At 56.7% G+C, this 27,106-nt stretch overlaps 4 protein-coding genes across 21 annotated transcripts; 2 read left to right on the top strand and 2 right to left on the bottom strand.

Annotated features, from left to right (window-relative positions):
• Positions 1-16: 16 nt before the first annotated feature.
• On the bottom strand, positions 17-6,026 carry ANKZF1 (ankyrin repeat and zinc finger peptidyl tRNA hydrolase 1). 2 transcript variants are annotated; one of them, XM_046019099.1, is made up of 15 exons: positions 5,961-6,026; positions 5,799-5,895; positions 5,522-5,699; positions 4,672-4,778; positions 4,343-4,445; positions 4,031-4,224; positions 3,523-3,635; positions 3,280-3,427; positions 2,768-2,996; positions 2,476-2,619; positions 1,352-1,835; positions 1,080-1,191; positions 777-944; positions 554-639; positions 17-347 (listed from the first exon to the last, which is right to left on the bottom strand). In XM_046019099.1, exons 3-15 carry the CDS (start codon positions 5,667-5,669, stop codon positions 224-226), a joined length of 2,160 nt encoding a protein of 719 aa, XP_045875055.1. In that variant the 5' UTR covers positions 5,670-5,699; positions 5,799-5,895; positions 5,961-6,026; the 3' UTR covers positions 17-223. The 2 variants fall into 2 exon arrangements, with proteins under 2 accessions (XP_045875055.1, XP_045875056.1); XM_046019100.1 differs by lacking the exons at positions 4,672-4,778; positions 5,799-5,895; positions 5,961-6,026 and having other exon boundaries at positions 5,522-5,546.
• Positions 6,027-6,311: 285 nt separating this feature from the next.
• Positions 6,312-15,648, top strand: ATG9A (autophagy related 9A). Of its 12 annotated transcripts, none has more exons than XM_046019439.1 (17): positions 6,322-6,472; positions 6,735-6,795; positions 7,436-7,490; positions 7,890-8,021; positions 8,143-8,186; positions 8,716-8,780; positions 9,781-9,942; positions 10,123-10,264; positions 10,496-11,244; positions 11,345-11,498; positions 11,605-11,784; positions 12,117-12,365; positions 12,579-12,757; positions 12,866-12,983; positions 13,702-13,924; positions 14,118-14,263; positions 14,558-15,648. In XM_046019439.1, the coding sequence occupies exons 4-17, from the start codon at positions 7,919-7,921 to the stop codon at positions 14,561-14,563; spliced, it is 2,520 nt and encodes an 839-aa protein (XP_045875395.1). In that variant the 5' UTR covers positions 6,322-6,472; positions 6,735-6,795; positions 7,436-7,490; positions 7,890-7,918; the 3' UTR covers positions 14,564-15,648. The 12 variants fall into 12 exon arrangements, with proteins under 12 accessions (XP_045875394.1, XP_045875401.1, XP_045875399.1 ...); XM_046019435.1 differs by having other exon boundaries at positions 7,433-7,490; XM_046019441.1 differs by having other exon boundaries at positions 6,735-6,802; positions 7,433-7,490.
• Positions 15,649-16,042: 394 nt separating this feature from the next.
• ABCB6 (ATP binding cassette subfamily B member 6 (Langereis blood group)) lies at positions 16,043-23,360 on the top strand. 2 transcript variants are annotated; one of them, XM_046019495.1, is made up of 19 exons: positions 16,043-16,898; positions 17,213-17,350; positions 17,597-17,783; positions 17,981-18,082; positions 18,251-18,434; positions 19,029-19,150; positions 19,644-19,753; positions 20,094-20,159; positions 20,330-20,455; positions 20,597-20,673; positions 20,762-20,825; positions 20,939-21,024; positions 21,220-21,277; positions 21,493-21,597; positions 21,983-22,157; positions 22,304-22,416; positions 22,657-22,751; positions 22,826-22,894; positions 23,077-23,360. In XM_046019495.1, the coding sequence occupies exons 1-19, from the start codon at positions 16,350-16,352 to the stop codon at positions 23,177-23,179; spliced, it is 2,529 nt and encodes an 842-aa protein (XP_045875451.1). In that variant the 5' UTR covers positions 16,043-16,349; the 3' UTR covers positions 23,180-23,360. The 2 variants fall into 2 exon arrangements, 1 of the variants encoding a protein (XP_045875451.1); XR_006820324.1 differs by lacking the exon at positions 23,077-23,360 and having other exon boundaries at positions 22,255-22,416; positions 22,826-22,872.
• Positions 23,361-23,481: 121 nt separating this feature from the next.
• On the bottom strand, positions 23,482-26,400 carry ZFAND2B (zinc finger AN1-type containing 2B). 5 transcript variants are annotated; one of them, XM_046019500.1, is made up of 10 exons: positions 26,174-26,400; positions 25,799-25,893; positions 25,654-25,656; positions 25,428-25,559; positions 25,147-25,298; positions 24,794-24,889; positions 24,654-24,714; positions 24,490-24,557; positions 24,097-24,169; positions 23,598-23,773 (listed from the first exon to the last, which is right to left on the bottom strand). In XM_046019500.1, the coding sequence occupies exons 1-10, from the start codon at positions 26,226-26,228 to the stop codon at positions 23,735-23,737; spliced, it is 774 nt and encodes a 257-aa protein (XP_045875456.1). In that variant the 5' UTR covers positions 26,229-26,400; the 3' UTR covers positions 23,598-23,734. The 5 variants fall into 5 exon arrangements, with proteins under 5 accessions (XP_045875452.1, XP_045875453.1, XP_045875456.1 ...); XM_046019498.1 differs by having other exon boundaries at positions 23,631-23,877; XM_046019496.1 differs by lacking the exon at positions 24,097-24,169 and having other exon boundaries at positions 23,482-23,773.
• Positions 26,401-27,106: the final 706 nt, after the last annotated feature.

Below are 27,106 nucleotides of genomic sequence, written 5' to 3'. Positions count from 1 at the left end.
CAAATGCTAGTCCAAGTGCAGTTTCCTTGCCAAACTTTATTGTGATTAAAATTCCAGAGACAGTCCCAGCTCCATACTCCTCTGTGGCCCTGTCTTTGCCCAGGTTCCTGAGTGTCCTTCCTAATCTTCCGAATACTCTGCTTTCACGGGAAAGAAAAAACCTGGGGCTAGTGTGAATGCAGCCTCTCAGGGCCGAGCTGGCTCCAGGTACAGCCGTGAGAGATCAGGAAGAGGGCTTGGCGGCCTGGCAGCGGTGGGCCTGGAGGCAGCGTGTGGAACAGAAAGAGAAGTCGAGGTAGTGAAAGGGAGTGAGGCCCTGGAGGGATGTCCCACAACTCCAGCAGCGTCTGGACAAGAGGAAGACAGATGGTTGAACAGGTACCCCAGAAACTCTCCAATCCAGGCTTTCCCCACTCCTCTGGCCATTTCTGGTTTGGCTCTAGAGGGTTCCCAGAATATCTCCAGTCCCCCCAATGTCCTTTCTGAGTTCGCTGCAGCATTCAGTCCGCTTGCCCACTCCCAGCCTAGCCATCACGCCGGACCCTGCACTTACGGAGCACTGAGGTCCACAGAGCCGGGGGTCCGCAGGGTGGGGACGCCCAGCTGGGCAGCCAGCCGCTGCTCTGCGGCCAGAGCCCTCTGAGGGAAAGAGAAGTCTTAATAAGGACAAGTCCCCAGTGGTGGGCAGAGTACCCAAGAAGGGACAGCTGCATGCTGGGAATGGGTCAGACCTCTAAGGAAATCAGGGCTGTGGAAGAGAGCAGCTCGGGCCTCACCTTCTCACGATCGCTGAGGGCGGCAAAGCGCTGCTGCTCTTCTCGCTCCTTTTCCTCCTGTTCCTGCTGCTTCCGCTGCTGTTCCTCCCGTTGCCGCCGGGCAGCCTTCTGCTCCCTTTTCCGCATAGCCTGCCGTGCCTCCATTTCAGGCGTCAGCGGCCCTGGCACCTGGAGGATTTCCGGGGAGGTATAAGGTAAGACCCATACAAACTGTCCTTGGGAAAACTCTAACAAAGTAGAAAAGATTTTAGCCTGGATCTAGGCTGCCTTCCTACTGTGCTGCTGCTTCCTTTTCCAGCTGACCTGAGCCTTGTTGTAATCGTAAGCATCTGGATTCTTCTCCATAAACCTTCGGAACTCATTTCGCGTTGACCTGTCAACTGCAACCGTATATGGTGGCCGGGCCCGGGAGTCCCTAGGTGCGAAGAGCCCCAAATATGGGTTCAGCTTGCCTCCCGCATCTCCCAACCTCACCCAAACAGATCAAGGAGAATGCTGTCAAGTAGCCAGTACCAACGTTAGCCTCCAGATCCTCTCTATACCCCAAAGGGCTCAGCTTGGACACCCCTACTTACTGCACGGTAGGGTCGGCACCTGCCTCCAGCAGCAGGCGAACCACTGAGCCTCTCCCAGCTGCAGCTGCTGCATGCAGAAGGGTGAAGCCACTGGAGCCCCAGGGGGCACTGAGCAGAGACAGAACTCCAGGGTCTCTGGGGTCGGCAGCTAGCTGGAGTTTTAACATCCCAACGTTTCCGGCTCGGCAAGCAGCTAGAAGCGTGTCCCAGAGCTCTGACTGATCATGGGTCTTGGCCTCATCCAGGGAAGGCCCCAAAGGGGCCGTGTGTGCCTGGGCAGACTGTGAGAAGGCTTCATCTCCTTGAGGTTGCTGGGGAAGAGTCACATGCATCCCAGCTTCCCGGTCTCGGCTCCTCTCCTTATTCCTCTTCCTCCTCCTCCGCTTTGGCAGTACCTCAAACTCACGAAGATCCAGGGTCCCCACTGTCAACTCTACTAGCTCCAGCTCTACCTGGAGGCTGTCCTCTCCCTCCGACCCTGAACCTAGGGAAAAAAGACGACGTGTTTGGTCCACCTGAAGAATACACAGGGTGGGCTGCCCCAGATGTGTAAGAATGTACATAAAAAGAGAATCCAGATTGTCTTGAAATGAAAAGAAGTATTTGTATTTTGTCACCCGAGATCAAGTAGCATGTCAAGAGCTGTATCCATTTAGTACTGCGTGCAGAAATGAGGCTCAGCTCAGAGGGGAAAGACCCAGAAGGAGCTATGGCGGGTCAAGCATCCTTAGACTCTCCCCTCGAGCCGCGTTAGGATGGTACACAATGGGGGAAGGCAGCGACAGCCACGCAGGCTAAGAGTCTGAGGCCGGGAAAGCAGGCCTTAGCTCCAAACCACAGTGTCTGGTAAGACGGCAAATAAGTGAGATTCGTGCCACACAAGCATCTGTTTCATGTACTATTTCATGTTTTCTAAGTACTGGGATACATCAGTGAACAAAAGCAAACAGGAAGTCTGGAAAGGTCCCTGACCCAGTCCCAGTAATTGCTACTAGGTGCCCTTTATCGTAACGACCTATGTGTTGTGTAGGGCTCATTATAGAGAGGGAAGTGACAGTAGATTTGACACTGCATTTCCGGGACAGACACCCAGAGAGATGACAGCTGCCAGATGGGACTCAAACCCTGTTTGGAAGATTCCTCATTCTGCCCAAGTGCCTCATTTTCATCACTGGAGACCTTTCTTTCTGCCTCAGTAGCGTTCCCCTCTCTCTTCTTCCAGTGTGTCTGAGGTGAGTCCAACCTGTCTGCCTCCCGGGGGTCCTCTCCTGCCATAAAACAAAAGATGTTTCTCAAGTTGAGCTGAGCAGAAGCCAGCCCAGGTCTCTCTCAATGAAGTATACATGAGAACCCAAGGCCTGGGCTGGAAGGTACAGAAAGGTCTAGGGAGTCTGAGGATCTGGATCAGCAGCTCACCATGGACGTGCAAGGTGGTCAGCTTATGGAGTACACGTTGTAGCTCTCGGAAGGTGGGTCTGCGGGTAGCGAGGGGGATATCCCAAAGTCGGGGATCCCCCCGTTGCAGGGGTGCCCCATGGCCTCCGAAGAACAGGGACCGGCCAGAGCGGGGAGCACGCAGCAATATTGTCCCAGCCTCCCCCAGCGCTTTGGCCCAGACTGGCCCTGCCAGCAGGTCACGAACATCCTAGAGAAGAGAGTAACTCAGCCCCATGCAGCTTCACTTGCTATTTCTAAATCTCCAACCAAAACACCAGCCCACAGATGACGTGTAAGGAATTGGAAGCACAAGACAAGAGGGGGGAAGAAAAATGAGAGGATGAAGACCCTGGGGAGCCATCCCTAGTCTACCTTCACCTTCCCAGAAATAATGAAGACTGGAGGATGCAGGCATCAAGCTCCCCACTGTAACATTTGATGAAAGGGGACAAAAGGAGAGTAGACCACCAGATCTGAGACGCCTAACTCACCTTGTATAACGTGGCTTCATTATAGCGCCTCAGGTTGGCTCCGGCAGAGCGAGAAGCCCCACCCCGGGCATCCCGAATTCCCTGGGCTGTGCCCCGCTTGGCCCGCACTGTGTAGCGGTGAAAGGTTTTGTGGGTCACCACGTCTCTTCTGTAGACAACACAGACCCAGTGCCGGCAACTGGCCCATACGCCCAGGCTAACAGGACCTCCTGCATCCTTATACCCCAGGCAGCACCCTCTCACCCTTGGAAAATGGCTCCAGCAAAGTGCCCAGCTGCAGCCATGAGCACCACGCAGTGTCTGGGACCTCCGTTTTGCAGGTTGTATAGGAGCAGTTCGGGTTCTTCTTGGGGCACCTGGAATTTAGAGGGAGAACACAAACATGCCCTTGGTACTCACTGACAGGAAGAAACCCAGTGCCAGTGCTGAGTGTCTAAATATGCATGATCTCATTTCCTACAACCATCCTGAGGCTTGTCTCCCAGTTTGCAGACAACGAAATCTGAGGCTTACAGAGTACAGGTAGTCAAGATCAAGTGGTAGAATAATTCAAACCTAGTTGGGTCTGTTTCCAAACTTAATTCCGTTACGCCTGACCCCAGATTCAGGCCATGTCAATCCAAGACTGTGCTGTCAATGGTGAGACCCACATCCAACAGGAAGAAAAGTAAGAAGTGGCCTGGGTTTAGGGGAGACCTAGGCTGAATGTACAAAGGCTGTAATTGGCTATACAACCCGCGCTGCCACTTGCCTGGCGAGGGCCTAGCACACAGCGGTAGGCATAAAGAAACTGGCCCCGAGCGTTCTGGAAAAGAACCCGATGAGGGTGGAAGCCTTGGGGTCTGCTGGGCTTCTCAAACCCAGTCCTCTCCTCATCCAGTATCTGCAAGCCGTCCTCACTGGTTGAGTCTGAGTCCTCTGATCCTGAGATGCTGGAAAAATCTCCTGAAAACAACATGAGGTGCACAAGTTTGGTGTTCCATCTTTGGCCTTTCCTCAAGCTCCTAAACTAGAGCCTTCTTCCACCCCCACGTCCTACTCAACATGTCCTACTGGCCATCACCTGTGGAGCTCTGCTTTTCAAAATCCAGGGCAGACAGGAGAGGCTTGTCCTTGAGACGCTGCTTTAAGTTAAACCGATGCCAGTCAAGCTTATAATGTTCCCTCTGGTAGGAGGCAAAGAAAGAGGCTGAATGTGGAAGTATGCTCTAGCCTGGCCCTTTGTGGTACCCAAGACCAGTGATAGAATTCCAGGAAATATGACGAGGTAATACCAACTGCCTCAGTCAAAACATGGACCTTTATTAATTAAAGACATGTCACACGTCTCCCTCTCCTCACACCCCATGATACTTTTGCTTCCACCCCTTAGCTCTGCACCTGGCTTTCTACCTGTTCCTGGTGGTCGTGGAAGGTCTGGTCACAAGTAGAACAAAATAACTTCTCTGAAATATCCGGGAGACCCTGGAATGGCTTTCTTTCTGGGCTTGCTCTCTCCTCTGAATATAAATAAGGGGAGGGAAATTAGAGGGGGAAAGGGAGTCCGAATCTGCAGTACCTGGAATTACATTCAGGGTCTGGTATACAAAGGAGGATACAAAAGAAAAAGATGGCACATCCTTTCCTTCAAAGTATTATAATCTGGGAATCATGAGATAAACGGCACAGTAGTCACTTTTCTCAGCAAAGATATTATGTGAAACGTATATATCAAACACATTAACTAAAGGGATTGTTTAGAGGAATCCTATAGAAAATAATTTTTGGTAACGTTAAAATTATTTTTAACTGCAAAAACCACTTCCCAAACGCCCATTTTTTAAGCTTACATTTCCAATTACAGTGTGGTTTGTTTCAAACTTCAAGAAAAACAGCCAGAGACAAATTAAGGTTGTAAAAAACCAAATAAAAAATTGTTTTACATTCATTAAGAACGACTGATTTGATTGGAAACCAGTTAAATTTGGACTATATGTAGGAATTTTGAAGTTTTTTGCAGGCAGTGCTGTAAACATGACCAGACATAACCAATGGCAAGAGGCTTGTTTGGAAGCAATTCCCGGGGCCTGTGCGGGAAACAACGCGGAGACTGAGGGAATTAAAGATAAATTTTATCCAGTAGAAAGAGATGTCAGCAAGGGCTCTTAAACCGGGGAATATCAATAAGAATGTGTTCCCTGGACGAGCAATAAGCTTTAGCCCGTCACGTCCTCGTGGGTCCTCCCCAAACCTTCCCAGATACCTGGACAGGAAGCCTGCAGAGCCTGGGCCAGAGCCTCCCCAGAAGGGCGGCTCACCAGGCTCAGGCCCTGAAGGACCGGACCATCCGCGCTGAGGTCAAAGAGGGAGACCAACGCAGGAACGTGGGTTGCAGCTGAAACCGGCGACATGGCTGAGCAGAAATTCTTTAGGAGGACCTCCTGGAGCAGAAAGGGGGACAGAAACAGAGCTCCCCAGAGTGTGATCCTATCGCCGGGCCTCCTGCCTGCCTGACTTGGTCTCCCCACGCCGGAAGGCACCTCTGTACCAGGAGTCCGCTCCGCTTTCTCAAACCCACAGTCTCGAACCACACAGAGTGAAAGGGGGACGCATCCAGCTCCCAAACCAAGTGCAGTAGAGCCAAAATCACTCAGGTTCCCTAAGCGACCGCTCCTCGATACCCGTGCGATGAGCTCCAGCAATGACTAAACCGCGTGGACTCGTCCGCGCCCTCACAAGCTGTACCAAAGGCCCCACGGAGCGGAGCAGTACGCTGTACCAAAGGCCCCACGGAGCGGAGCAGTACGCCAGTCTACAATTCCAAGCCCGGATTTCTGCAACACCACAACAATCTCGTCGCTACGGAGCAGCGAAGGGGACAAACGGCGTCGCCCGCGCTTCAGCTCCGCCCCACATAGCGCGCACTATTGGTCCTCTGACGGTCCAAAACCCACCTTGAACCTTTAGTCCCGCCCCCGAAGCCGAGAATTGGCCGTCGTGTCTCCACCCCCCATGTTCATTGGCCAGACTGACTGCGGGTGACAGTGAGTGGCAGGCGCCGGGCCTAGGGCTCCGGGTCCGGACGAACCCAGCGGAGCCGACCGAGCCCCTGGAGTCACTTGGGTCACGGTTCCTGAGGTGAAACGCGAGATCGGTTTCTGAACTCCCAAGGGCCGGGCCGGACCTGACGGGGGGGTTGCCCGCGGAGCCCTAAGTGAGCTCACGGCGAGTAACGGGGGGAAGGGGCGCCGCGGGAGGGGCGAAGGCGCGCGCCGGAATGTTTTGATGGCGGGGGCGCGCGCGGGCGGCGGGGCCGCGCGCGAGGTTGTCCGCTGTTGGGAGCCGAGCCCTTGGCCTGGTGCCGGGAGACCCTGGGGTGCTCTGGGCTCGGGTCCTGGCGGCTGGGTGTGGGGAGGCAACCCAGCCCACCTGGGCGATCCGCTGTCGGACTGGCTCGATTCTTCCACCATCCGCAGGAACCCCTGAGCCCAGGCCCGGCCAGCCAGGGCTCCCTGAGCCTGGGTCCACCCTGACCCGGTGAGTGGTGAGTTCCCCGAGGGCTTGGTCAGCTCCTTTGGACCCGGGGCTCTCTCTAACCCAGGGAGCCCCACTGGGGTCCGGCTGGGTCGTGTTCCACGGCCCGAGGGTCTGCACCGACTGGATGAGTGCCGTCTAGACATGCCTGGCTCCGGGGACCTAGGGACCCCACAGTTCACCCAGGATCTGGGTCTCCACTGACCCAGTCAGGATTGCCCATACAGCTATGCCTGCCTTTGGTGCTAGGAAAGCAGGGGAAGAGGTTGACCAGAAAGGTCCTTTTCAGGAAAGACTCTTTTCTTGGGTTTTGGCTTTGGGGCTTTGAGGACCCTGAGAGGCCTAATTTCAGAGGCTGAGGTGGGGCAATGGAAGAACAGTCCAGAGGAGTTGCCTGACCTCGGGCCTGTACTGACTCAGTCTTGACAGGCTCAACAAGGCACTTCTTGGGATCCTAGGGTTGGATGAGTGGCCATGGATAGTAAATCAGAGGAAGGACACCTCGCCCAGTGCCTCTTCCCCAACGAAGCTCCCTGCCCCATGCTTGGCCTCCTCTCAGTGGAGGCTCGGTTGGTAGGAGGGCTGGGTTTCTTTCTCTCCCCACTCCCTTCTCTCTGGGGCCTGACACCTTCTCCTCCAGCAGCTGCGGAGCCCGGGCATCAAGGGCTGGAGTGGAGCAGACGCTGTCCATGGAGCTGGTAGGGCCATGTGCTTATCTCAAACCTTTGTTTACAAAGTGCTTCCAGACTGCTAGTCTCTTGGGAGACCTGGGTTTCTCCAGAAGGGAGAGGGAAGTCCCCTTATCTCCACTGCATAGAAGATGAAACAGCCCTCCCCGCCTCCCCCAAAGCAGCAGAGTCTTGCTTTAGTCCAGCCAGACCTCAGGAGACACTCAGGAAAGGCTCTGGGAAGGACTGAGCTCCTGGACCCTGAGCTTACTGCTCTCCTTTGGTAACTACTCCTCTGCCTTTGAGCTGAGAGGACTGGGAGTAGAAACCAAGCCCAGAGATTCTTTCTCACTCTTTCTGGTCTACTAGGCAGGGCAGCAGACAAGCAGCCCCGGGGTCTGAACCGGATCTCTTCATCATTACTGGCAGGTGGACAGAGTGGACAGGGGGTGGTGGTGATGGCGCAGTTCGACACTGAATACCAGCGCCTTGAGGCCTCCTACAGTGATTCACCCCCCGGGGAGGAGGACCTACTGGTGCACGTCCCTGAGGGGAGTAAATGTGAGTTCTCTGACCCGACAGCCGAGCCGGGGCCTGGGGAGAGAGCCGGTGGAGGAGCGCTGAGGGAGCAAGGGGCTCCGGTTCCTACAGGGCTCTGACATCTCTGCTCCTGTACCCACAGCACCCTGGCACCACATCGAAAACCTTGACCTCTTCTTCTCTCGAATATCCTTTGTGTCTCTGCGTTGGAGCTCTGGGACCCTTAGCCCCTCTCTAAGCCAGGGCCTGGATGGGAAGCTGGAGTGGGTTTGATTCTAATCCCCGGAAGGGAGATGGAACTTTTAAGGTTGAAAGAGGCTAGGGAAATAATGATCGTTATGGATAATGATAACCCTGCGGTTCCCAAGAGCAACGTGCCTTTCACTTGGTGGTGTCAGTTTATAAGGACCTTCTCTAAAGGAGATCTTTCTTTCTGATGGGACGCTAATAACTATAATAATTAATATATTTTTACTTACTTTGTGTCAGCTCTGTGTTAAATACTTTACGCCCATTATCTGATACCTAATAATCCTATGAGACGGGAGCTATTATTTCCAAAGTACCATTGCAGACAAGAGTTGAGAGAGATTAAGTAACTTTGGCCAAAAGCTAGAAAGTCACAGAGCCGGGAGTTAAGTTCGGGCACATGAGCCTCAGACTCTGTGCTCCTAATTGCTGTCTCTATCAACCACATTTTTCTTGACAATTATACGTTTATAATCTACACCAGAAGAATGGCTTCACTTGCATGCTCATCGGAGAGATCTTTGAGCTCATGTAAGTCTAAGAAGGGATGGTGACGTGGGAATGGACCGCATCTCAGTCTTTCCTTTTCTTTAGCTCAGCCCTGGCACCTACAGGTGCGGCTCAGTTCCTGGCTTGAAACCCTACAGACTAATTTTAGAGTTCAGGGACTAGGTGTGGCATCAAAATTTATAGTCTCATTTTTTCTTTTTTTAAATCTTCCAAATCCTCTCTCCTCCATGAGGAGAACTCAAGACTTGATTATTTCATCAGAGCCTGGATGGAATGGGTGTGGTTCGGTCAGGAGGTCTCAGAGATGTCGGCCACTTAAGAAAAGTGTGTGTTTGGGGCGCCTGGGTGGCTCAGTGGGTTAAGCCTCTGCCTTGGGCTCAGGTCATGATCTCAGGGTCCTGGGATTGAGCCCCACATTGGCCTCTCTGCTCAGCGGGGAGCCTGTTTCCCCCTCTCTCTCTGCCTGTCTCTCTGCCTACTTGTAATATCTCTCTCTGTCAAATAAATAAATCTTTAAAAAAGAAAAAAGGAAAGAAAAGTGTGTGTTCTGCCTTGGTTAAACCTAGGAAGGCAGAACGGTACGCTTTCTAAAAAGAAAAAGCCATATGGCCTTGCCAAAGAGGATCCGATTGGGAAACCCTCCTTCAATCAGAAAAGACTGTAAATCCCCTTAGGGCTTCTAAATACTATCTCAAAAGGAAATCAAGGATTGGGTAGCAGAGACCACAATCACAAGATCTTTGCGTGAGTCTAGTAAGTGGTGGCAGAGATTACTAAGCGGGTAGGAAAGCAGGTTAATTGTGTGACGCCCAAGGCTAAGAGGAAAAAGCAGGAGCTGGTTTGTACCTAAGACGGTCCCGGGGGCTGAGCAGCAGAGAGAGTCCACTGGGAGTTCTCCAGACCCTGCTGGTCCCCAAAGGCTGCTCTCTAACCTTGTTCTGCTGCTTCCAGACTCTTCCCTTTTCCCACAATATTTCACTGGTGCCTCTCTGACTCTTGGACCTTTGTCCCAATCCCTCAGGCAGTTCCTCTTTGTGGTTGCCTTCACCACCTTCCTGGTCAGCTGCGTGGACTACGACATCCTCTTTGCCAACAAGATGGTGAACCATAGTCTTCACCCGACCGAGCCTGTCAAGGTCACTCTGCCAGACGCCTTTTTGCCTGCCCAGGTCTGTAGTGCCAGGTAAGGGCCTCAGAGGACCCCAGAGCCAGAGTTCCACCAACAGGTGGGGAATGGAGTAGAGTGGGAGGCACATTCTCTCAAACACAGACTCGGCCTCAGCCTTACCAGCCTTCGGGATAGCATCCTGTCTGCCAAGACTCCTTAGGGGCCACTCCTCGTCCCCTTCCTTTTCCCCAACAGGATTCAGGAAAATGGCTCCCTCATCACCATCCTGGTCATCGCGGGTGTGTTCTGGATCCATCGGCTTGTCAAGTTCATCTACAACATTTGCTGCTACTGGGAGATCCACTCCTTCTACCTACACGCTCTGCGTATCCCCATGGTGAGACTGGGAAGTGGGGCTGTTAGCGCCACAGCCCAAGGTGCCCTCAGCGGCTGGGGCCAGGTGGGGCGGATCACTGGGCCTCGGGCATCCCCCTCTCGGCCTGGTGGGTCCAGGAGCCTCCGCTTAAAGGCTCTCCCCAGCTCCACACAGGGTCTCACTGCGGGGCGAGGAGGAGGAGTCCTGGGCCACAAGCCCACCTTCCCTGGCGGCCCTCTCTCTGCCCTGCAGTCCGCCCTCCCCTACTGCACGTGGCAGGAAGTACAGGCACGCATCGTGCAGACCCAAAAGGAGCACCAGATCTGCATCCACAAGCGCGAGCTGACCGAGCTGGACATCTACCACCGCATCCTCCGTTTCCAGAACTACATGGTCGCCCTGGTGAACAAGTCCCTCCTGCCTCTGCGCTTCCGCCTGCCGGGTCTGGGGGAGGCTGTCTTCTTCACCCGCGGCCTCAAGTACAACTTCGAGCTGATCCTCTTCTGGGGCCCTGGCTCTCTGTTTCTCAATGAATGGAGCCTCAAGGCTGAGTACAAACGTGGAGGGCAGCGGCTGGAGTTGGCCCAGCGCCTCAGCAACCGCATCCTGTGGATTGGCATCGCCAACTTCCTGCTGTGCCCCCTCATCCTCATCTGGCAGATCCTCTACGCCTTCTTCAGCTATGCCGAGGTGCTGAAGCGGGAGCCCGGGGCCCTCGGGGCGCGCTGCTGGTCCCTCTATGGCCGCTGCTACCTCCGCCACTTCAATGAGCTGGAGCACGAGCTGCAGTCCCGCCTCAGCCGAGGCTACAAGCCCGCCTCCAAGTACATGAACTGCTTCCTGTCCCCGCTGCTGACGCTGCTGGCCAAGAACGGCGCCTTCTTCGCTGGCTCCATCCTGGCCGTGCTCATTGCCCTCACCATTTATGATGAAGACGTGTTGGCCGTGGAGCATGTCCTCACCACCGTCACGCTCCTCGGGGTCACCGTGACCGTGTGCAGGTGCGGCCCAGGGCGGCAGATGGGACGTGGCGGGTGGGAGCAAGTCAACTAGCAGCCCCTGGGAGAGGCGGCCTTCTCACCATGGCCCCGACTCCTGCAGGTCCTTTATCCCGGACCAGCACATGGTGTTCTGCCCTGAGCAGCTGCTCCGCGTGATCCTCGCGCACATTCACTACATGCCTGACCACTGGCAGGGTAATGCCCACCGCTCGCAGACCCGGGACGAGTTTGCCCAGCTCTTCCAGTACAAGGCAGTGAGTGGAGTTGGGAGTTAGGGCCTGTTAGAGACCGGCTGATAGCTCGTTGGTGAGGGCTGGGATCCCGCCAGCTTTCTTGTGACCACACTCCCCTCCCTTTCAGGTGTTCATCTTGGAGGAACTGCTGAGCCCCATCGTCACGCCCCTCATCCTTATCTTCTGCCTGCGCCCACGGGCCCTGGAGATCATAGACTTCTTCCGCAATTTCACCGTGGAGGTTGTTGGTGTTGGGGATACCTGCTCCTTTGCTCAGATGGATGTTCGCCAGCATGGGCATCCCCAGGTACTGGGAGAGGATGGGCGTGGGTGGCCAGAGGCAATGCTGGGGCACACCATGTCCTTGGGCAGACTGCAAAAAAGACACCCCTCTGAGCCAGTGCATCTCGAAAAGGTGGCCCCGTGTCTGGGCAGCCAGGCACCAGGGTACACGCTGTTTGGGGAACTAGGAGCTTGGGCTGGATTTTAGCCTTCCGCTGGCACCTCTGACCAAGTTTGCTTGAGAAAGTCACAAACCAAGCAACTCGGCCAGCTTGCAGCTGATCCTGGGGCGGGGGCCTGCCCCAGGGCCCTGGATGAGATGCGGCAGTCCTGTTCACGGTAGCCTCCCCTATACAGTGGCTGTCTGGTGGGCAGACAGAGGCCTCGGTGTACCAGCAAGCTGAGGACGGGAAGACAGAGTTGTCACTCATGCACTTCGCTATCACCAACCCCGGCTGGCAGCCACCACGTGAGAGCACCGCCTTCCTCGGCTTCCTCAAGGAGCAGGTTCAGCGGGACGGAGCAGCTGCCAGCCTCGCCCAAGGGGGTCTGCTTCCTGAAAATGCTCTCTTTACGTCCATCCAGTCCTTACAATCTGAGTCTGAGGTGTGTCCCTGGGGACTGGGAGGTGACGGTAGGCAGAGTGGACTCCCAGTGTTGGGAGTTGAGGACCAGGCCTGGGACGGAAGGGCCTACCCATTCGGTCGGTTTTCTTCTGTCTGTTCACTCTGTGCCCTGGGGTTCTGACATCCAGAATACTGAGGGACCCGGCAGCCTCCCTCCTGCCCTGGGAACCCTACCCACCGCTTTCTTTCACAGCCACTGAGTCTTATTGCAAATGTAGTAGCTGGCTCATCCTGCCGAGGCCCCCCACTGCCCAGAGACCTGCAGGGCTCCAGGCACAGGGCCGAAGTTGCCTCTGCCCTGCGCTCCTTTTCCCCACTGCACCCTGGTCAGGTGCCCACAGGCCGAGCTCCCAGCACCATGACAGGCTCTGGGTGAGTAGAGGTGGGCTGCAGTGGGAGGGCATGGCAGTCGTCCCCCAGGAGCCTTTGCGGGGCTCAGAAGTGTTGATGGCCACTGTCTGTGTGTGCCGGCCGGGACAGGCTGGACGCCAGGACAGCCAGCTCTGGGAGCAGTGTGTGGGAAGGACAGCTGCAGAGCCTGGTGCTGTCGGAGTACGCATCCACTGAGATGAGCCTGCACGCTCTCTACATGCACCAGGTGAGCCAGCGGGAAGGGGCAGAGCCCTGGATTCGAGGGGGCCGCCGACAGACAGGGGTTAGGAAAAGCAAGACCCTTCTCTGCCGTTCCCCTTCTCTGATCTGCATTCCCACATAGACGAGCTTACTGTCTATGAAACAACAACAACTGTTGTTGTTTCCCTTGCCAAGAGTCCACTTCCCTGAGCAAGGCGGATGGCTCCCTCCTTTATTCACGTGTCTGTTCTTACCTCTTCGTGAGACTATCTGTGGCCATTCTGACCAAAAGAGCCTCCCTTGGCCACCCTCCTGAATCTTCCTGCCTTATTTTTCTCCGTAGCATTTATCTGACATATTTGCATTTTTTTCCTTTTTTTATCTTATTGTTTCTAACTCCCTGCCTCCACCCCCCAGCATCTAAAGCCATATAGAGGCTGGGACTTTTGTCTGTTTTGTTCACTGCTGTCTTCCCAGCATCTTGAAAGGGCGCCTGGCACTTTCTTATATGTGCAGCCAATTCATAATGGACTCAAATGACTAGGTTCTAGGGATCTGCGGAGAATTTAACCTGTAAGATGTCATATGTGTGGTACACACCGTTAACGTAGTTACTCTGGGTTGTTGATTCTCAGTGAGATGGTGAAAATGGGAACTGGGGGATAGCAAGGTGGGGGGCAGCTGTTTCGGATATCCTACTCCCAACTAATGAGCCCCCCCAACCCCCCACCCCCACTTCTCAGCTCCACAAGCAGCAGGCCCAGGCCGAACCTGAGCGGCACGTGTGGCACCGCCGGGAGAGCGATGAGAGTGGGGAGAGTGCCCCTGAAGAGGGGGGAGAGGGTTCCCGGGCCTCCCAACCTATCCCCCGTTCGGCCAGCTATCCCTGTGCTGCAGCCCGGCCTGGAGCGCCCGAGACCACCGCCCTGCAGGGGGGCTTCCAGAGGCGCTACGGGGGTATCACAGGTATCAGCGCAAGTCCGGGAGGGTAGAGAGCCTTCAGGGAAAGGTGGCTTTTTGGGGGGCCTCTTGGGGAGGAAGGAGGTTCAGAGCGATCAGGCCCAAAGAGATTGAGCCTCACCCCACCCCAAACAGCCCCAGAACCTTTCTCCACATTTTTGTCTGCTCATTCTAAGAGTATGTTTACTTGTGTCTCTAGATCCTGGCACAGTACCCCGGGCTCCCTCTCACTTCTCACGGTTGCCCCTTGGAGGGTGGGCCGAAGACGGGCAGGCAGCCTCCAGGCACCCAGAGCCGGTGCCCGAGGAGGGCTCAGAGGATGAGCTTCCCCCTCAGGTGCACAAGGTAAGGGCTCCAGGACTGGACAACGACTACTACTGGAACTAATAACTTCCAGGCCAAGATCAAAGCCTCCTGTGAAGGAAGGCAGACCTCTCCTACAGAGATACTGTTGGTCCCTCTCCAAAATACAGTCCCCTTTCTTGCCTCACCTTCTCTGAAATCTGAGGCTTGGTTTTCCCTACACTTTCCTCCCCAGGGAATCAAGCTTTCATTTTCCTTTATCTCTGATAAAGACCATTTTTTTGGTAAGCCGATAGCTGAAGATTACCTCCACTGCTAATGCTTTTCTCTCCACAGGTATAGACGAGGCTGAGGAGGGTCCCTATGTCCCAGGATGGCGGCCGCTGATGCACCGCCATCCCATCCGCCCGCCATGGAGGGCTCCTCTGAGTTTGCCTGGCTCCACGTGTGTGGTGTTTGTGTGTCTGTGCCCGGCCAAGGGAGATGCCAACGCTGGGCTTTCCACAGCCCCAGGAGAGAAATGGGGGGCCTAGGAACCAAGGCGCACAGGACTCTAGCCTCATCCCCAGGACCCCCCTTGGCTCAGAGTGTGGTGCTAGAAACTGGTCCCCAGCCCAGCCCCAGTACTGCCACCTTTGCACCCACCCCTGCAAGTCTCCAGAGGACTGCCCACCACAGAAGCTGCCAAGCAGGGAGAACCTGTGCCAACTGTGGAATGGGGAGGTTGGGCCCCAGCCCTCAACCTCTGCAGCCTCCCTCCCCGACCCCAAACAGAAGAGCAGCTCGGGCTGTGGCGCTTACCTCACCCCCAGTTCTTTCCCAGTGCTGCAGCCTGCTCGCCTCTCTCCCGCTTCCTGCCCAGGACTGGCATGTGTGCCTCTCGCTCCCGTTCTGTTTGCTTTGCTCCCATTCTGTTCAGCTTTTGCTTTGCATTGGTGCAGAGGCCCTGGCTCCCAGCTCCTCTCATGCTATCTTTGACACTAAGAAGGAAGGTTTCTAAACGGGCAGGAGCAGGATGGAAATTCTTTGCTGCCCTCTCCCAACTTTTAGGATGGGCCCCGGGAGACAGGCCATCCTGGCTCTCATTGCTGCTTACCGTACCCCTCACCGCCTGCACATAGGACGGACTGGGCTGGTTGTGCCCTCGGCTGTCTACCTCCCAGCAGGAGAGCTCTGGCCTGCCTCCCGCTGTCCCCGGAGCAGGGACAGGCGCGATAGGAGGCTTTCGTCCTAGGCTTTGAGCTGCCGCATTGCATGCTGGGATCCAGCTCCTACTTTGCTCTCTACCCCTCGCCCAGGTGTAGTCCGCTGCGGGTGTGGTGAACTGTGCCGCCCGAGCTCACAGCGGAAGGCGTAGGAACTGTGTACAGCTTGATAACCCTTAATAAAAAAGGGACTTTGACCAGGTCGCGGCTTGGTGTCTTGCACCGCTAGTTGTCTTTTCCTGCTAGGGTTCTGGGAACAAGCGGAGTGGGATGTGTGTAATTTTTCCTGATGGCTGGGGACCCGATCGGGCCCTGTAGGAAAGTGGGGCTGTGCCGTCACTCAAATATACCGAGCTAACTAGCAGAAGGGTCATTCCCCAGCTGTGCTTCCGTGGAGGTCAAAGTCTCTGGCTGGACGTGCGGTCAGATTTCGCGCCCTGAGCACGTGACCAAACAGACTCCGCCCCCGTATCTTGCCTCTCCCACGTGCACCCTCTCCCCCCCGCCCCTTCAGGGAGGTTGACCAATGGGGGCCCTACGTGGGGCCTGGAGCCGCCCTGGTGGGCCGGGCGGCTGCGCAAGGGAGCTGCTAGCGGCAGACGCCCAGCATTCCTCCCGGACCGGACTCGGCAAGAGGTTCCCGGTCTGCGAGCGAGGGGCGGACTGACGAGGGAAGACGGCGTGCGTGCCCTGCGTGAGTGCGTGGCGGCGGCGCGTGCGCGAAGAGTGGGTAGTGTGGCGGGGCCCACGTGTGTCCCTGCCTGAGACCCCTGCGGCTTGGCACCCCTCGCCTCCATGACCCGAAACACCCCAGCGTCCGCGCCCCGTCCGGAGCAGCTGGTCCCGTTTGCTCTTCCTGCAGTCCCCGCAGTCCCCGCAGTCCCCACAGCCCCCACAGCCTCAGCCGGCGGCCACGCATCGCCATGGTGATCGTGGGCAACTACTGCGAGGCCGAGGGGCCTTTGGGGCCGGCCTGGGTGCACGGTGGCCTGAGTCCCTGCTTCTTCTTCACTGTTACGCCCTCGACACTGATGGCCCTGGGGGCTCTGGCCTTGGTGCTAGCCCTGCCTTGCAAGCGCCGAGAGCAGCCTGCTGGCGCCCGCGAGGTGTCCTGCAGCGCCGGGCCTCTTGTCGCTCCCTACATACTGCAGCTGCTTCTGGCCACACTTCAGGTGGCCCTGCCCCTAGCCAGCCTGGTTGGCCGGGTGGGCACTGCTGGGGGCGCCCCGCTGCCAGGCTACCTACTGCTGGCTTCCATACTGGGGACTCTGGCCAGCGCCTGTGGCCTGGGGCTGCTCGTGGTGGAACGTAACCAGGCCTGGCAGAAGCTAGCTATGGGTATCTGGATCGAGTTCAGGCACAGCTCGGGTCTCCTGCTCCTCTGGACTGTGGCATTTACAGCTGAGAACTTGGCCCTTGTGTCTTGGAACAGCCCACTGTGGTGGTGGGCACGGGCAGACTTGGGCCAGCAGGTAAGGGACCTCTTGGGGAGAGGAGAATCATGAGTGGCAAGGGCTGGGAAGAAGGATGGTATCCCTGGGCACAGTGTTCCACACTTTGGGATGCACCTAAGAAAGAGAAGAAGGGGGAGGCCTCCTGGCCTGGCTGCTGATAGCCAGCTGGTGGGGTGTGTCTGTGCTGAGTCACTCTAGATGTTTTTAAAGCGTCCCTGATGCTGGGCCCCTGACTTGGGTATGTGCCCTGTCCCAGTACCCAGCCCTGTTATAAGTGGTAACAATGGCATTTGGGGCCTTCTTTGATGCTCTCCGGATACGTTTTATTCTAGGTTCAGTTTGGCCTGTGGGTGCTGCGGTATGTGGTCTCTGGAGGGCTTTTTATCCTGGGACTCTGGGCCCCTGGACTTCGTCCCCAGTCCTATGCCTTGAAAATTAACGAAGACGATCAAGATGTAGAGAGGAGCGAGGTATACATGAATTTCTGAATCTTACGGTCTGTTTTACTTTCATTGCCTGTCCTCATTTTTTCCCACCATATTTCTTTCCCAAATCTCAGTTTGTGTCCTGTGAGCCTTTCTGACCTCATTGGGGATCATCTGTGGGTCTGAGATAGCTGGGAGCTGTAATCCCATACTTTTTCCCCAGAGGGGTTCGCCTAGGGCACTTCTTTTTGATTTCTGAGCTCCCCGCCCCTATGTGTTTCACCATCCTAGGTTCAGTCAACAGAGGCACCACCACGATCTACATGGCAAGACCTGGGCAGGAAGCTCCGCCTACTGAGTGGCTACCTGTGGCCTCAAGGGAGCCCAGTTCTGCAGTTCATTGTGCTCATCTGCCTGGGGCTCATGGGCTTGGAACGGGGACTGAATGTGTTGGTCCCCATCTTCTATAGGGACATAGGTGAGGGGACAAAGAAGTGCCAGCTCAGTTCTCTGGTCCTTCATGGGCCACGTGCGGGGTGCAGGCCCTAACCTACGGAGGTGGGGCAGTGTTAGGAGCGGGAGGATGAGAAAGGGGCTGTGACTGGTGCCTGGAGCAGTTTCTCCTGAACAGAGTCCTCAGGGCCGGAAGTGGGCTCTGACTTACTGTCTCCATAGTGAACTTGCTGACTGAGAAGGCCCCTTGGAGCTCCCTGGCCTGGACCGTTATCATCTATGTCATCCTCAAGTTCCTCCAGGGGGGTGGCACAGGCAGTACAGGTACGAGGGACCCTGCTGTCATCCTGGTTGGCATTGGCCTCGCCCCTTCTTCCTCCCCTAAGTACCCCTCCCCTGGCCCTTTGGTGGTCTCGGACCTTTCATCTGGGGTACCGGGCTGATGGCGTTTGGCCCCCCAGCTCTACCAAGGCCTCCCCCGGCTCCCCCTAGGCTTCGTGAGCAACCTGCGCACGTTCCTGTGGATTCGGGTGCAGCAGTTCACGTCACGGCAGGTGGAGCTGCGTCTCTTCTCCCACCTGCACGAACTGTCCTTGCACTGGCACCTGGGGCGTCGTACCGGGGAGGTGCTGCGGATTGTGGACCGGGGCACGTCCAGCGTCACGGGGCTGCTCAGGTGCCAGGCCAGCGGAAACGGAGTGAGGGGCGGTGGGGCTGGAGGAGCAGGCATGAAGGGGGCTGGCTGGAGAAAGCACCGAGCTTCAGCTGCCTCTCCGTCCTTTTTTATCCTTTTTTTTTTTTTTTAACTTTAAGACAAACGTAGGCATGCTATCAAAGTAACACAACTAAATGGAGCAAGTATCTTATAAATTCTGCTTGCTCTTCCAGAGGTTCCCACCCCATCTAGGATGTTGGGTTCTGTTTTTGATACGTTGACATACGTATGTGCACAGCCTCACGGCCCTAACAGGGTACCGGGGAGGGTTTTCCCAAAATGCATGGGATCACGACCTAGGTGTCGTTCTCAGAATTACCTTATCAACAAAAGGGCAGGAGATCTATTCCTGCCCTGCATGAGGAGCTTCCTCGTTCATAACTGACCCGGCATATCCTGTCCTTGGGGCCTGCGGCCTCCACCCACTGAGGGGCAATTCAGCTTGCTTCTACTCTGCCGTCACTGAGAAACAAAACCACACAGAAACTCTCGGGGCCAGAGCTGCTGGCTCCCAGCCCCTAAACCTTCCTTTTGTTGCCTGACTTGCCTCCTTAGCTACCTGGTGTTCAACATCCTCCCCACACTGGCTGACATCACCATCGGCATCATCTACTTCAGCATGTTCTTCAACGCCTGGTTTGGCCTCATTGTGTTCCTCTGCATGAGTCTTTACCTCAGTGAGTGCTGCCTGGGGGAAATGTCTCCCTGAAATGCTCCGGGGACTTCCTTGGGTGTGAGACCTGCCCCTACTCAGCTGGCCCAGCGAGGGGAGGCTGTAGACGAGGGGACTCGAATCAACTCCGGCTGCTCCCTACCCCGACGGACTGGCTTCCTCGGCCAGGGGAGCCATAGCTCATCCTGGACAGAGGGCCGGGGAAGGGCATCCTGGTCACCTTGTGAGTTCATGTCATGGAGAAACTTCATCTGTGTAACCAGATGCAGCTGGTTCCCGACAGCATTTTCACACACAAGGCCTTGTGCAGGTTGCATGGATGTCTTGGGCACAAGCCCTTCCCTTGGGGAGTTAGGGCTCTCTCTCTTTGGCACCTGGGTCCCTGGTCACCGTTCACGTGTATGTGGCAGGTGGCAGACATACCCCTGTGGTCTCCGTTGTCGGGAGTGACGCCTCGCTCTATTCTTCCCCTTCCTCCCCCTCTTGTCACTCTGCAGTTGTGACCATTGTGGTCACCGAGTGGAGAACGAAGTTTCGACGTGCCATGAACACACAAGAGAATGCTACCCGGGCCCGAGCTGTGGATTCTTTGCTAAACTTTGAGACGGTAATGAAGGCCTTGGTGGTTTTAGTGTGAGGCACGGAGGTTGGGCCAGCGGGGCCGCCAGGGGACCCGGGGTGGGGGTTGCAGTGGGGAGGGAGTGATGTTTCAAATGAGGACAGACAGACATCCGACTGGCTCAGTCAGAAGAGCATGCGACTCAGTCTCGGGGTTGTGAGTTTGGCCCCCACGTTGGGTGTAGAGAGTACTTAGATACAAGTAAAAGTTTAAAGAAATAAAATATGAAACGAGGAAGGAGGCAGTGGGAATGTGCAAGAAACGATCCAGGCTGCAGGCTGTGTTCAGGCAGCAACCGTGTCTCACAAGAGTGGCTTGACTTCGTCAGGTGAAGTATTACAACGCGGAGGGTTACGAAGTGGACCGCTATCGAGAGGCCATCCTCAAGTACCAGGTGAGGATGCCCTCTGGACACCTGCTGAGAGCAGCAGCCCAGCCACGCAGAATTGCCAGGGCCAAGAGGAGGACAGCTTTGGGCTGAGAAAGTGAGGTCGAAGTTTGGATTTGGTGAGAGTGCATATGTGACGTTCCACCTCCCCCCGAACCCCCATGTCATCACCCCAGGATCTGGAGTGGAAGTCAACGGCTTCGCTGGTTCTACTGAATCAGACCCAGAACCTGGTGATTGGGCTCGGGCTCCTCGCTGGCTCCCTGCTTTGTGCGTACTTTGTCAGCGAGCAGAAGCTACAGGTGAGGGCACTGTGCTGGGGACAGGGAAGAGAGGCCTGGGGCCTGTGTCTGGTCTGGGCCCCCAGTTGCCTGGGTAGGAAGCGGGCAGGGTGACAGCCCGTAGGCGTCCTGTGACCCCGTCCTCCCCTCGGATCTCCGCAGGTCGGTGACTTTGTGCTGTTCGGCACCTACATCATCCAGCTGTACATGCCGCTCAACTGGTTCGGCACCTACTACAGGTAACTGACCTCCGACCCTGCCCCGTCCGGGGCACGCACTCATATTCCCCGCTCCTCGGAGGGGCCCCAACCGGCGCTGTTCTTGCAGGATGATCCAGACGAACTTCATCGACATGGAGAACATGTTCGACCTGCTGAAAGAGAAGGCAGAAGTGAGTGAAACGCAGGGAGTGGGGCGTGTGGGATGTGGGGGTTTGTGTGGTGGCCTGGTGTCTCAGGGATACCAGACCTGTGGTGGCAGCACACACGGGCGGCACTCTCCTAGGTGAAGGACCTGCCTGGAGCAGGGCCCCTGCGCTTCCAGAGGGGCCAGATAGAGTTTGAGAACGTTCACTTCAGCTACTCCAGTGGGTGAGCCTGTCTTCTGCAACCTCCCAGCTCCTGTCCCGTCGTCCATTTACATGTGGCCAACCCAGCTTCTCCCCCACCATTGCCTAGAAAGGGAGCCTGCGCCGGGGAGGGGCAGGGCCCAGGAGTAGCTCTGCCGGTGGAAGGGGTCACTGGGAGTGCCGCAGGCCTGCTGACCATGCCCGCCCTTCCTTGCAGGCGAGAGACCCTGCAGGACGTGTCCTTCACCGTCATGCCCGGACAGACACTGGCCCTGGTGAGAGAAGACCCGGGTATTGGCCCAGACTCCTTGAGTTTCCCTACTTCCGGTGCTTCTGGAAGTTTGTGATCCAGGCAGTGGAGTCCAAATCCTGGCACACAGGCCACAGGATCGAACATAGCAGCCTCTGTGGACACTGGCAGCTTCTTGGACAGTAAGCCTTAAGAGCCCGCGGGCCTGAAAATGTCTTCCCTCTGTTTCCACTGTGCCAGGTGGGCCCGTCGGGAGCCGGGAAGAGCACGGTGTTGCGCCTGCTGTTTCGCTTCTACGACATCAACTCTGGCTGCATCCGAATCGATGGGCAGGACATCTCCCAGGTAGGGCTCCCAGGGAGGAGACTGAGATTTAGGGGCCTGTGTGTGAAAGAAGGGCACTCTGGGGAGTGCTGGCCACTGTCCAGGGAGAGAGGATGTCACCCCTGCAAAAAGCTGCAGCTGGAGCCCTCGGCCTTCCTCGTGCTGTGTGACCTCCTCAGGTAAGGGAGTCTGGGCACACAGAGCATCTTGTTTCTTCACAGACAAACAGACTCGGGGAGGTTGAGGGATTGGCCCACACAGCTAGGATCTGGGGCGGTGGTGACAGGGTTCCTATACCCCCTCCATGTGCTTCCCCTCCTGCCCCCTCAAACCCCTGCTACCTCCATGCCAGAGGGCTGGTGTGGGGCAGTCTCACAGCCTGGGGCATTTGGTCTCTTGGCTCCAGGTGACCCAGATCTCCCTCCGGTCTCACATTGGAGTCGTGCCCCAGGACACCGTCCTCTTCAACGACACCATCGCCAACAACATCCGCTATGGCTGCGTCACTGCTGGGGACGAGGAGGTGATGGCGGCTGCTGAGGCTGCCGGCATCCATGAGGCCATCCTGAATTTCCCTGAAGGTGAGCTCCCCTGCAGAAAGAGCCCCTCCCCTGCCTGATTCAGCCCTACTCCTCCTTCTGACCTCTGCTCCATCCCTTCCTACTCATCTGGCCACAGAAACCAAATGTAGCCTGTGTGACTTGAGGGAGGTGGGCGATGTTCACAGGATACGAGACGCAGGTGGGCGAGCGGGGACTCAAGCTGAGTGGGGGAGAGAAGCAGCGCATTGCCATTGCTCGCACCATCCTCAAGGCTCCAGACATCATTCTGCTGGATGAGGTGAGGGCCCGAGGCTGCCTGCTCCCTTTCTTCCTCCCTTGCCTGGGCCCAGGCCACTGCTATGGGGCAGTGTCCCATCACGGATAGATAGCGTGAATCCCTGCTTCATAAAGACATCTTACAGTTCTCAAACGCAGAGAAGGTCCTTACTGATTCCCAAGACCTCAGGTAACAGCTTGTATCCTCCTTCTATGGGGATTTTGGGAGGCAGGGCCAGGTTTACCCAGATCCTCTCTGTAGGCAACTTCCGCACTGGATACATCTAACGAGAGAGCCATCCAGGCTTCTCTGGCCAAAGTCTGCGCCAATCGCACCACCATCGTAGTGGCGCACAGGTACGGGACCTGGGTGGTAGGTGGCGGGTGGCCACCTGTGTTGTGCACTGCCTAACTCAATTCTAATTCCTCAGGCTCTCAACTGTGGTTGACGCTGACCAGATCCTCGTCTTTAAGGATGGCTGTATTGTGGAGCGAGGACGGTAAGGAAGCCCGCACGATGAACAGGGCAGGGCCTCTGAACGGGGGCCCAAGGAAAAGATGAAATCCCGGGAGTGTTTCTGAGGGATCTCTTGGGCCGATCCCTCTCCTCTCTGTGGGCCAGAGGTGAGGACTCTTAGAGTTAAGCGGGTAGTAGGGACTTGCACTTTCCTCCTCACCCCAGGCACGAGGCTCTGTTGTCTCGAGGTGGCATGTACGCAGACATGTGGCAGCTGCAGCAGCGGGGACAAGAAGAAGTTTCTGAGGACACCAGACCCCCAGAGTGAGGCCAGTGACTAAAGCTGCGGCCACGTCCCTCCCAAAGGAGAACTGAGAGGGGAAGAAGATGTATCCCTTCTCCTGGCACATTTCATCCCATTGAAGGGGTATGGTGCTAGCCATAGCAGAGGAAAAGAACCTTTCAGAAAAGCACTTTTTGGGGAAATAAAAGTGTGGACCATGCTAGGATCCTTGTGACTCTGGTGTGGGGTACTCTGGGGAGCCTCTACCCTTAGGTCAGGGGAGCATTCTTGATGGGACTCCTCTGGTTCCGGTTGGACAAGAGAAAGAAACACGCCACCTGGAGGTCTTAGTGACTGCCAAGATCCTTTATTCCTTCCAGGCCCCTCCTTGCACTCTACACATGGGGGCAATCTCAGTGTAAAGGGGATGACAAAAGGCAGGGGGCTGTACGGGACCTGGCCAGCATTCACCAAGGGCCCACCCACCGGACATTTCTAGCTGCTCTCTCCCGGGCAGCTGGAGAGGCCAGCGGGGCCTTCTGCAGGCTCGGCTCCACACGCTGCTCCTCCTGACGCTCCCCGGAGGTGGCCTCCTCATCTTCACTCCTGGCTGCTCCCAGGCTCCTCTCCCTGTGTACCCTAGAGGTGTGGGGGCCAGAGTCCTCCTCAGCTGAGCCTCCCTCCCCAAGCCCAGGGCCCTAGCACAGGCTGCAGTTGGACGGCTTCAAGCTGCGGCTCTGGGCCTGGAGCAAGGAAAGGGGAAGGAAGGGAAGAAAGGGCATGGTGTCAAGGAAAGGAGGGCTGGTCCTCACTTCAGAGCCCAGTGTGGGCTGGAGTCACACCAAAAACGAAAGGATAACCACCATTCCCAAACTCTCTACCACTTGTACCACTTGAAGAAAGCCCCCCCCCCCCCCCCCCCGCCCCCTGGCCAGGCCCTGAGCTCTCCCCAGTCCTCATACCTGCTGCCGTCGGTATTCTGCCTCGCTGGCCGACAGGGCCTGTGCTAAAGCTAAGTCTTCTTCCTCCTGAGAACTGGGAGGGAGCAACAGCGCAAGCTGAATGACAGTAGTATCTAAAACGCTAGCATCTGATCTGCTAGCATCACTGTGCTGAGCGCTTCTGAGTATTCTGTCTTCACGCAACCCTACAAGGTAGGTAGCAGTTCTGTCCCATTTTAGAGAAAATCAAGAACCGTTATGGGTTCAAGAACTTGTCAAAGGTCACAGAGTTAAAGAGCAAAATTTTGAGCTCAAGTTCTTAATTATTACTCTATGTGGGGTTGGAGTGGTCCCACCACCGTCCCTCCAAACTGAGCCTTTGCCCACATCCCACCCTTTCACCAGAGGAGGCACCTTGGGGCCTGGGGTTTGGTCTCTGCCAAGGACAGTTCCAGGGCTCTTTGCAGAGCCTCATCTTCACTCTGCAAAAAAGGAGAAAGACAACCAGTTGCCCTGGACTTTATTCTCTGTGGGGGGGGGGGGGTTGCTTTGGTCCGCTCAAGCTCCGCCCAACTCACCAAGCCATTCTGCAGGGCAATCACTGGAGGGGCTGTCCGGGACGGAGACTGGGTTGTCGCTCTGTGGCAGACATTCAAGAGGCTGAGGTCAGAGATGCGAAGGAAAAAAAGGGAGAGAAGAACCAGGCAGGCGTGCCTACCTGCTGGGAGAGGTAGATGAAGGTAATGTCCGACTTGGGCTGGGGATGGTGCTTGTAGAAGAAGCCAGACCTTGTGCTCTGGAGATGGCAGCAAGTCTGTAGGGAAGAGACACTCTTGGCATGCCTCCAAGAACAGTCAGCTTGCATGCTCCTCCCAGGCCTTACCCAGGAGGTCAGGAGGGAAGTTCCTCCGAACGGCCTGGAAAAATACGCACTTGAATAGGAAGCTAAAAGACTCCTCTAGCCAAAGACAACAGGTTTGAAGCTCCCCAACTTGTAACGGTAGAGGCTGAGTCAGGTCCAAAAGGATGGGGTGATTCCTAAAGGCAAGTACTGGACCTGGTTGCAATTACCCTGCCCGGCTGGTGGGGTGACTGTCCCCGGAGCAATCATGGTCCAGTGGGTGACGGTGCTTGATGCAGAAATTTCGGCCACACCGCTCGCAGGTTAGTTTCATCATTTCTCGCTGCCGGCAGCCAGAGCGTTCGCACTTATTGGTGAAGATCTGAGGTGGAGAGGGAAGGTTTGTCCCTGCTGAGACTGACCCGGTTCTCCAATGCCATCATAAGAGCTGTTGTGGTTTGCAAGCATCCATGGTCCCAGCTGAGTCATGGCTAACCCTTCCAACGCTTACCTTGCGTTTTTGCTGTGCTGGATCTGAGCGACAGTCTCTGTCGATGTGCTCCCCCACAGCGCGGTCAGGGGGCTCCCCTCTGGCCACAGGCACAGGCGCATTACAGAGTGGGCATACAGGTACCTGGATATCCTAGAGTTAAGGAGCAGGGGTCAGTCTGTGGCCCGCTCCCAGTCAAACCGATCTCTGGTCCTGAAACAGCCTGCCGGAAAGAACCTGGACATACCCCCTATAAACACACAAGGAAACAATGTTTCCAGCACTGAGCCTCAGAAAAACAATAAAGGAGAGGAAATGGGAGACAGAGGGACTCCGGAGATAATGCAAGCATCTTCCACCCGCCCCCTCCCACCCTCAGACCGCCCCCTCACCTTTTGGTAAGCAGATCCACAGTGATGCTGGGCGTATGCCACATGGTCTGCGCAGAAGATGCCGGAGCAGGCGTCGCACTTGAGCGGCAGAAAATCTGCAGGGAGCAGGTCGGATTGCAGGTCCAGCGGGACCTCGACGTCTCTCCCACTCACTCAGCCATCCACTCAGGGGAAAGAAAAACGCCTCCGGGTTTGCAACCAACTGCACCCGGTCCTAGGCCACTCTCTCCTAAGCCACGCCCCCTTGGCCACCGCCCCCAACTTCGGTCCCCGCCCTCCTCTGGCACTGCCAGCCCTGGAGCCCACCCGTTGCCCCACCTGCAACTCCAAGCCCCTCTCGGCCCGGCCCCGCCCCTCGCGCGCTCCGCCCCTCACCCAAGCGCTGACAGCTCGGCTCGGAGCAGTGAGCCCCGAGGTCCGGAAACTCCATCGCCGGGCCGGCCGGGGCCTGCTGGCTGAAGACGCGGCGCTGAGCGTGTGGAGGGGCCTCTCGCTCCGGTTCCGGACCACGATCCCGCACTCCAGGGGGCTCCTGCCCCGCCCCTCCCTCTCCCCCTCCCTGCCGGGATTACCGGAGCCTCAGCCCTTCCCGGCCAGTGACTCCCACTCCTCCCCCGGCGCGCGCGGGCGTCCTGACGTCATCGCGCAGGGCGGGCACGTCCCGCGCAGTCTCTGGGCCGCTGGAGGAGCCGCCCCAGCAGAGCCGAGTCCCGCCCTCCCCTGCCGGGTGAGGCGAGGCTGTGGTCGCGCGCTGCTCGGGGGTGGCGGACGCTGGCTAAGCTCCCGGAAGGGCGAAAGCGCCGGCGAGGGCGAGGGTTAGTATCTTGGGGAGGGAGGGCTGGGGTGGCTGGGGGCTTTTCACAGTCGGGTCCCGCGCCCGCTCCTCACTCTACCACTCTCGCCTTTTCGTGCACTGCCACGGCTGCTCTTACTGCCCACGAGCTGACGACTCCCATATTGCCTCGAAGTGCAGATTTCTCCCCAGACCTGCGGATCCTTCCTCCGGGTTTACCTCTGATGCCCTTTCTGTAAGACTTCGCTGACCCTCCCCAGTCTGAGTTAGGAGCACCTGCTGTGTGATCTCCCCGATGGTGCGCTGGCGCCCATTATCGCCTTCTAATAAGCGGTTCCCACACGCGCTCGTGAATGTACGAGGCAGTGAGGGACCACCTCTGTCTTGTTCTAGGTCCCTGACGCCCAGCGCAGTGCCTAGGAGTCTGTGGTTTTGTTAGGTGGGTTTGATACAATTTCGAAAGTTGTTTTTAGAAGTAAAGTTTTGACACGGGAGTGAAGTAAGTTGGGTCGGGA

The sequence above is a fragment of the Meles meles genome, chromosome 9 (assembly GCF_922984935.1).
Source record: "Meles meles chromosome 9, mMelMel3.1 paternal haplotype, whole genome shotgun sequence".
Classification (NCBI taxonomy): domain Eukaryota; kingdom Metazoa; phylum Chordata; class Mammalia; order Carnivora; family Mustelidae; genus Meles; species Meles meles.
This window is presented reverse-complemented; position numbering and strand designations above follow the sequence as displayed.

Excerpts from the sequence above, each read along its gene's own strand:
- ANKZF1 (XM_046019099.1), bottom strand. The coding sequence starts at position 5,669 with ATGTCGCCGGTTTCAGCTGCAACCCACGTTCCTGCGTTGGTCTCCCTC. Across the intron at positions 4,446-4,671 it reads TCCACGACCACCAGGAACAG|AGGGAACATTATAAGCTTGA; the intron begins GTAGAAAGCCAG and ends GCCTCCTACCAG. Across the intron at positions 3,428-3,522 it reads GCTGGAGCCATTTTCCAAGG|AAGAGACGTGGTGACCCACA; the intron begins GTGAGAGGGTGC and ends TGTTGTCTACAG.
- ABCB6 (XM_046019495.1), top strand. The coding sequence starts at position 16,350 with ATGGTGATCGTGGGCAACTACTGCGAGGCCGAGGGGCCTTTGGGGCCG. Across the intron at positions 16,899-17,212 it reads GGGCAGACTTGGGCCAGCAG|GTTCAGTTTGGCCTGTGGGT; the intron begins GTAAGGGACCTC and ends GTTTTATTCTAG. Across the intron at positions 22,752-22,825 it reads ACCATCGTAGTGGCGCACAG|GCTCTCAACTGTGGTTGACG; the intron begins GTACGGGACCTG and ends CTAATTCCTCAG.
- ATG9A (XM_046019438.1), top strand. The coding sequence starts at position 7,919 with ATGGCGCAGTTCGACACTGAATACCAGCGCCTTGAGGCCTCCTACAGT. Across the intron at positions 8,187-8,715 it reads TTGACCTCTTCTTCTCTCGA|GTTTATAATCTACACCAGAA; the intron begins ATATCCTTTGTG and ends TGACAATTATAC. Across the intron at positions 12,758-12,865 it reads AGCACCATGACAGGCTCTGG|GCTGGACGCCAGGACAGCCA; the intron begins GTGAGTAGAGGT and ends CGGCCGGGACAG.
- ZFAND2B (XM_046019496.1), bottom strand. The coding sequence starts at position 26,228 with ATGGAGTTTCCGGACCTCGGGGCTCACTGCTCCGAGCCGAGCTGTCAG. Across the intron at positions 25,894-26,173 it reads GCCGAGCTGTCAGCGCTTGG|ATTTTCTGCCGCTCAAGTGC; the intron begins GTGAGGGGCGGA and ends TGCTCCCTGCAG. Across the intron at positions 24,558-24,653 it reads TTGCCCTGCAGAATGGCTTG|AGTGAAGATGAGGCTCTGCA; the intron begins GTGAGTTGGGCG and ends CCTTTTTTGCAG.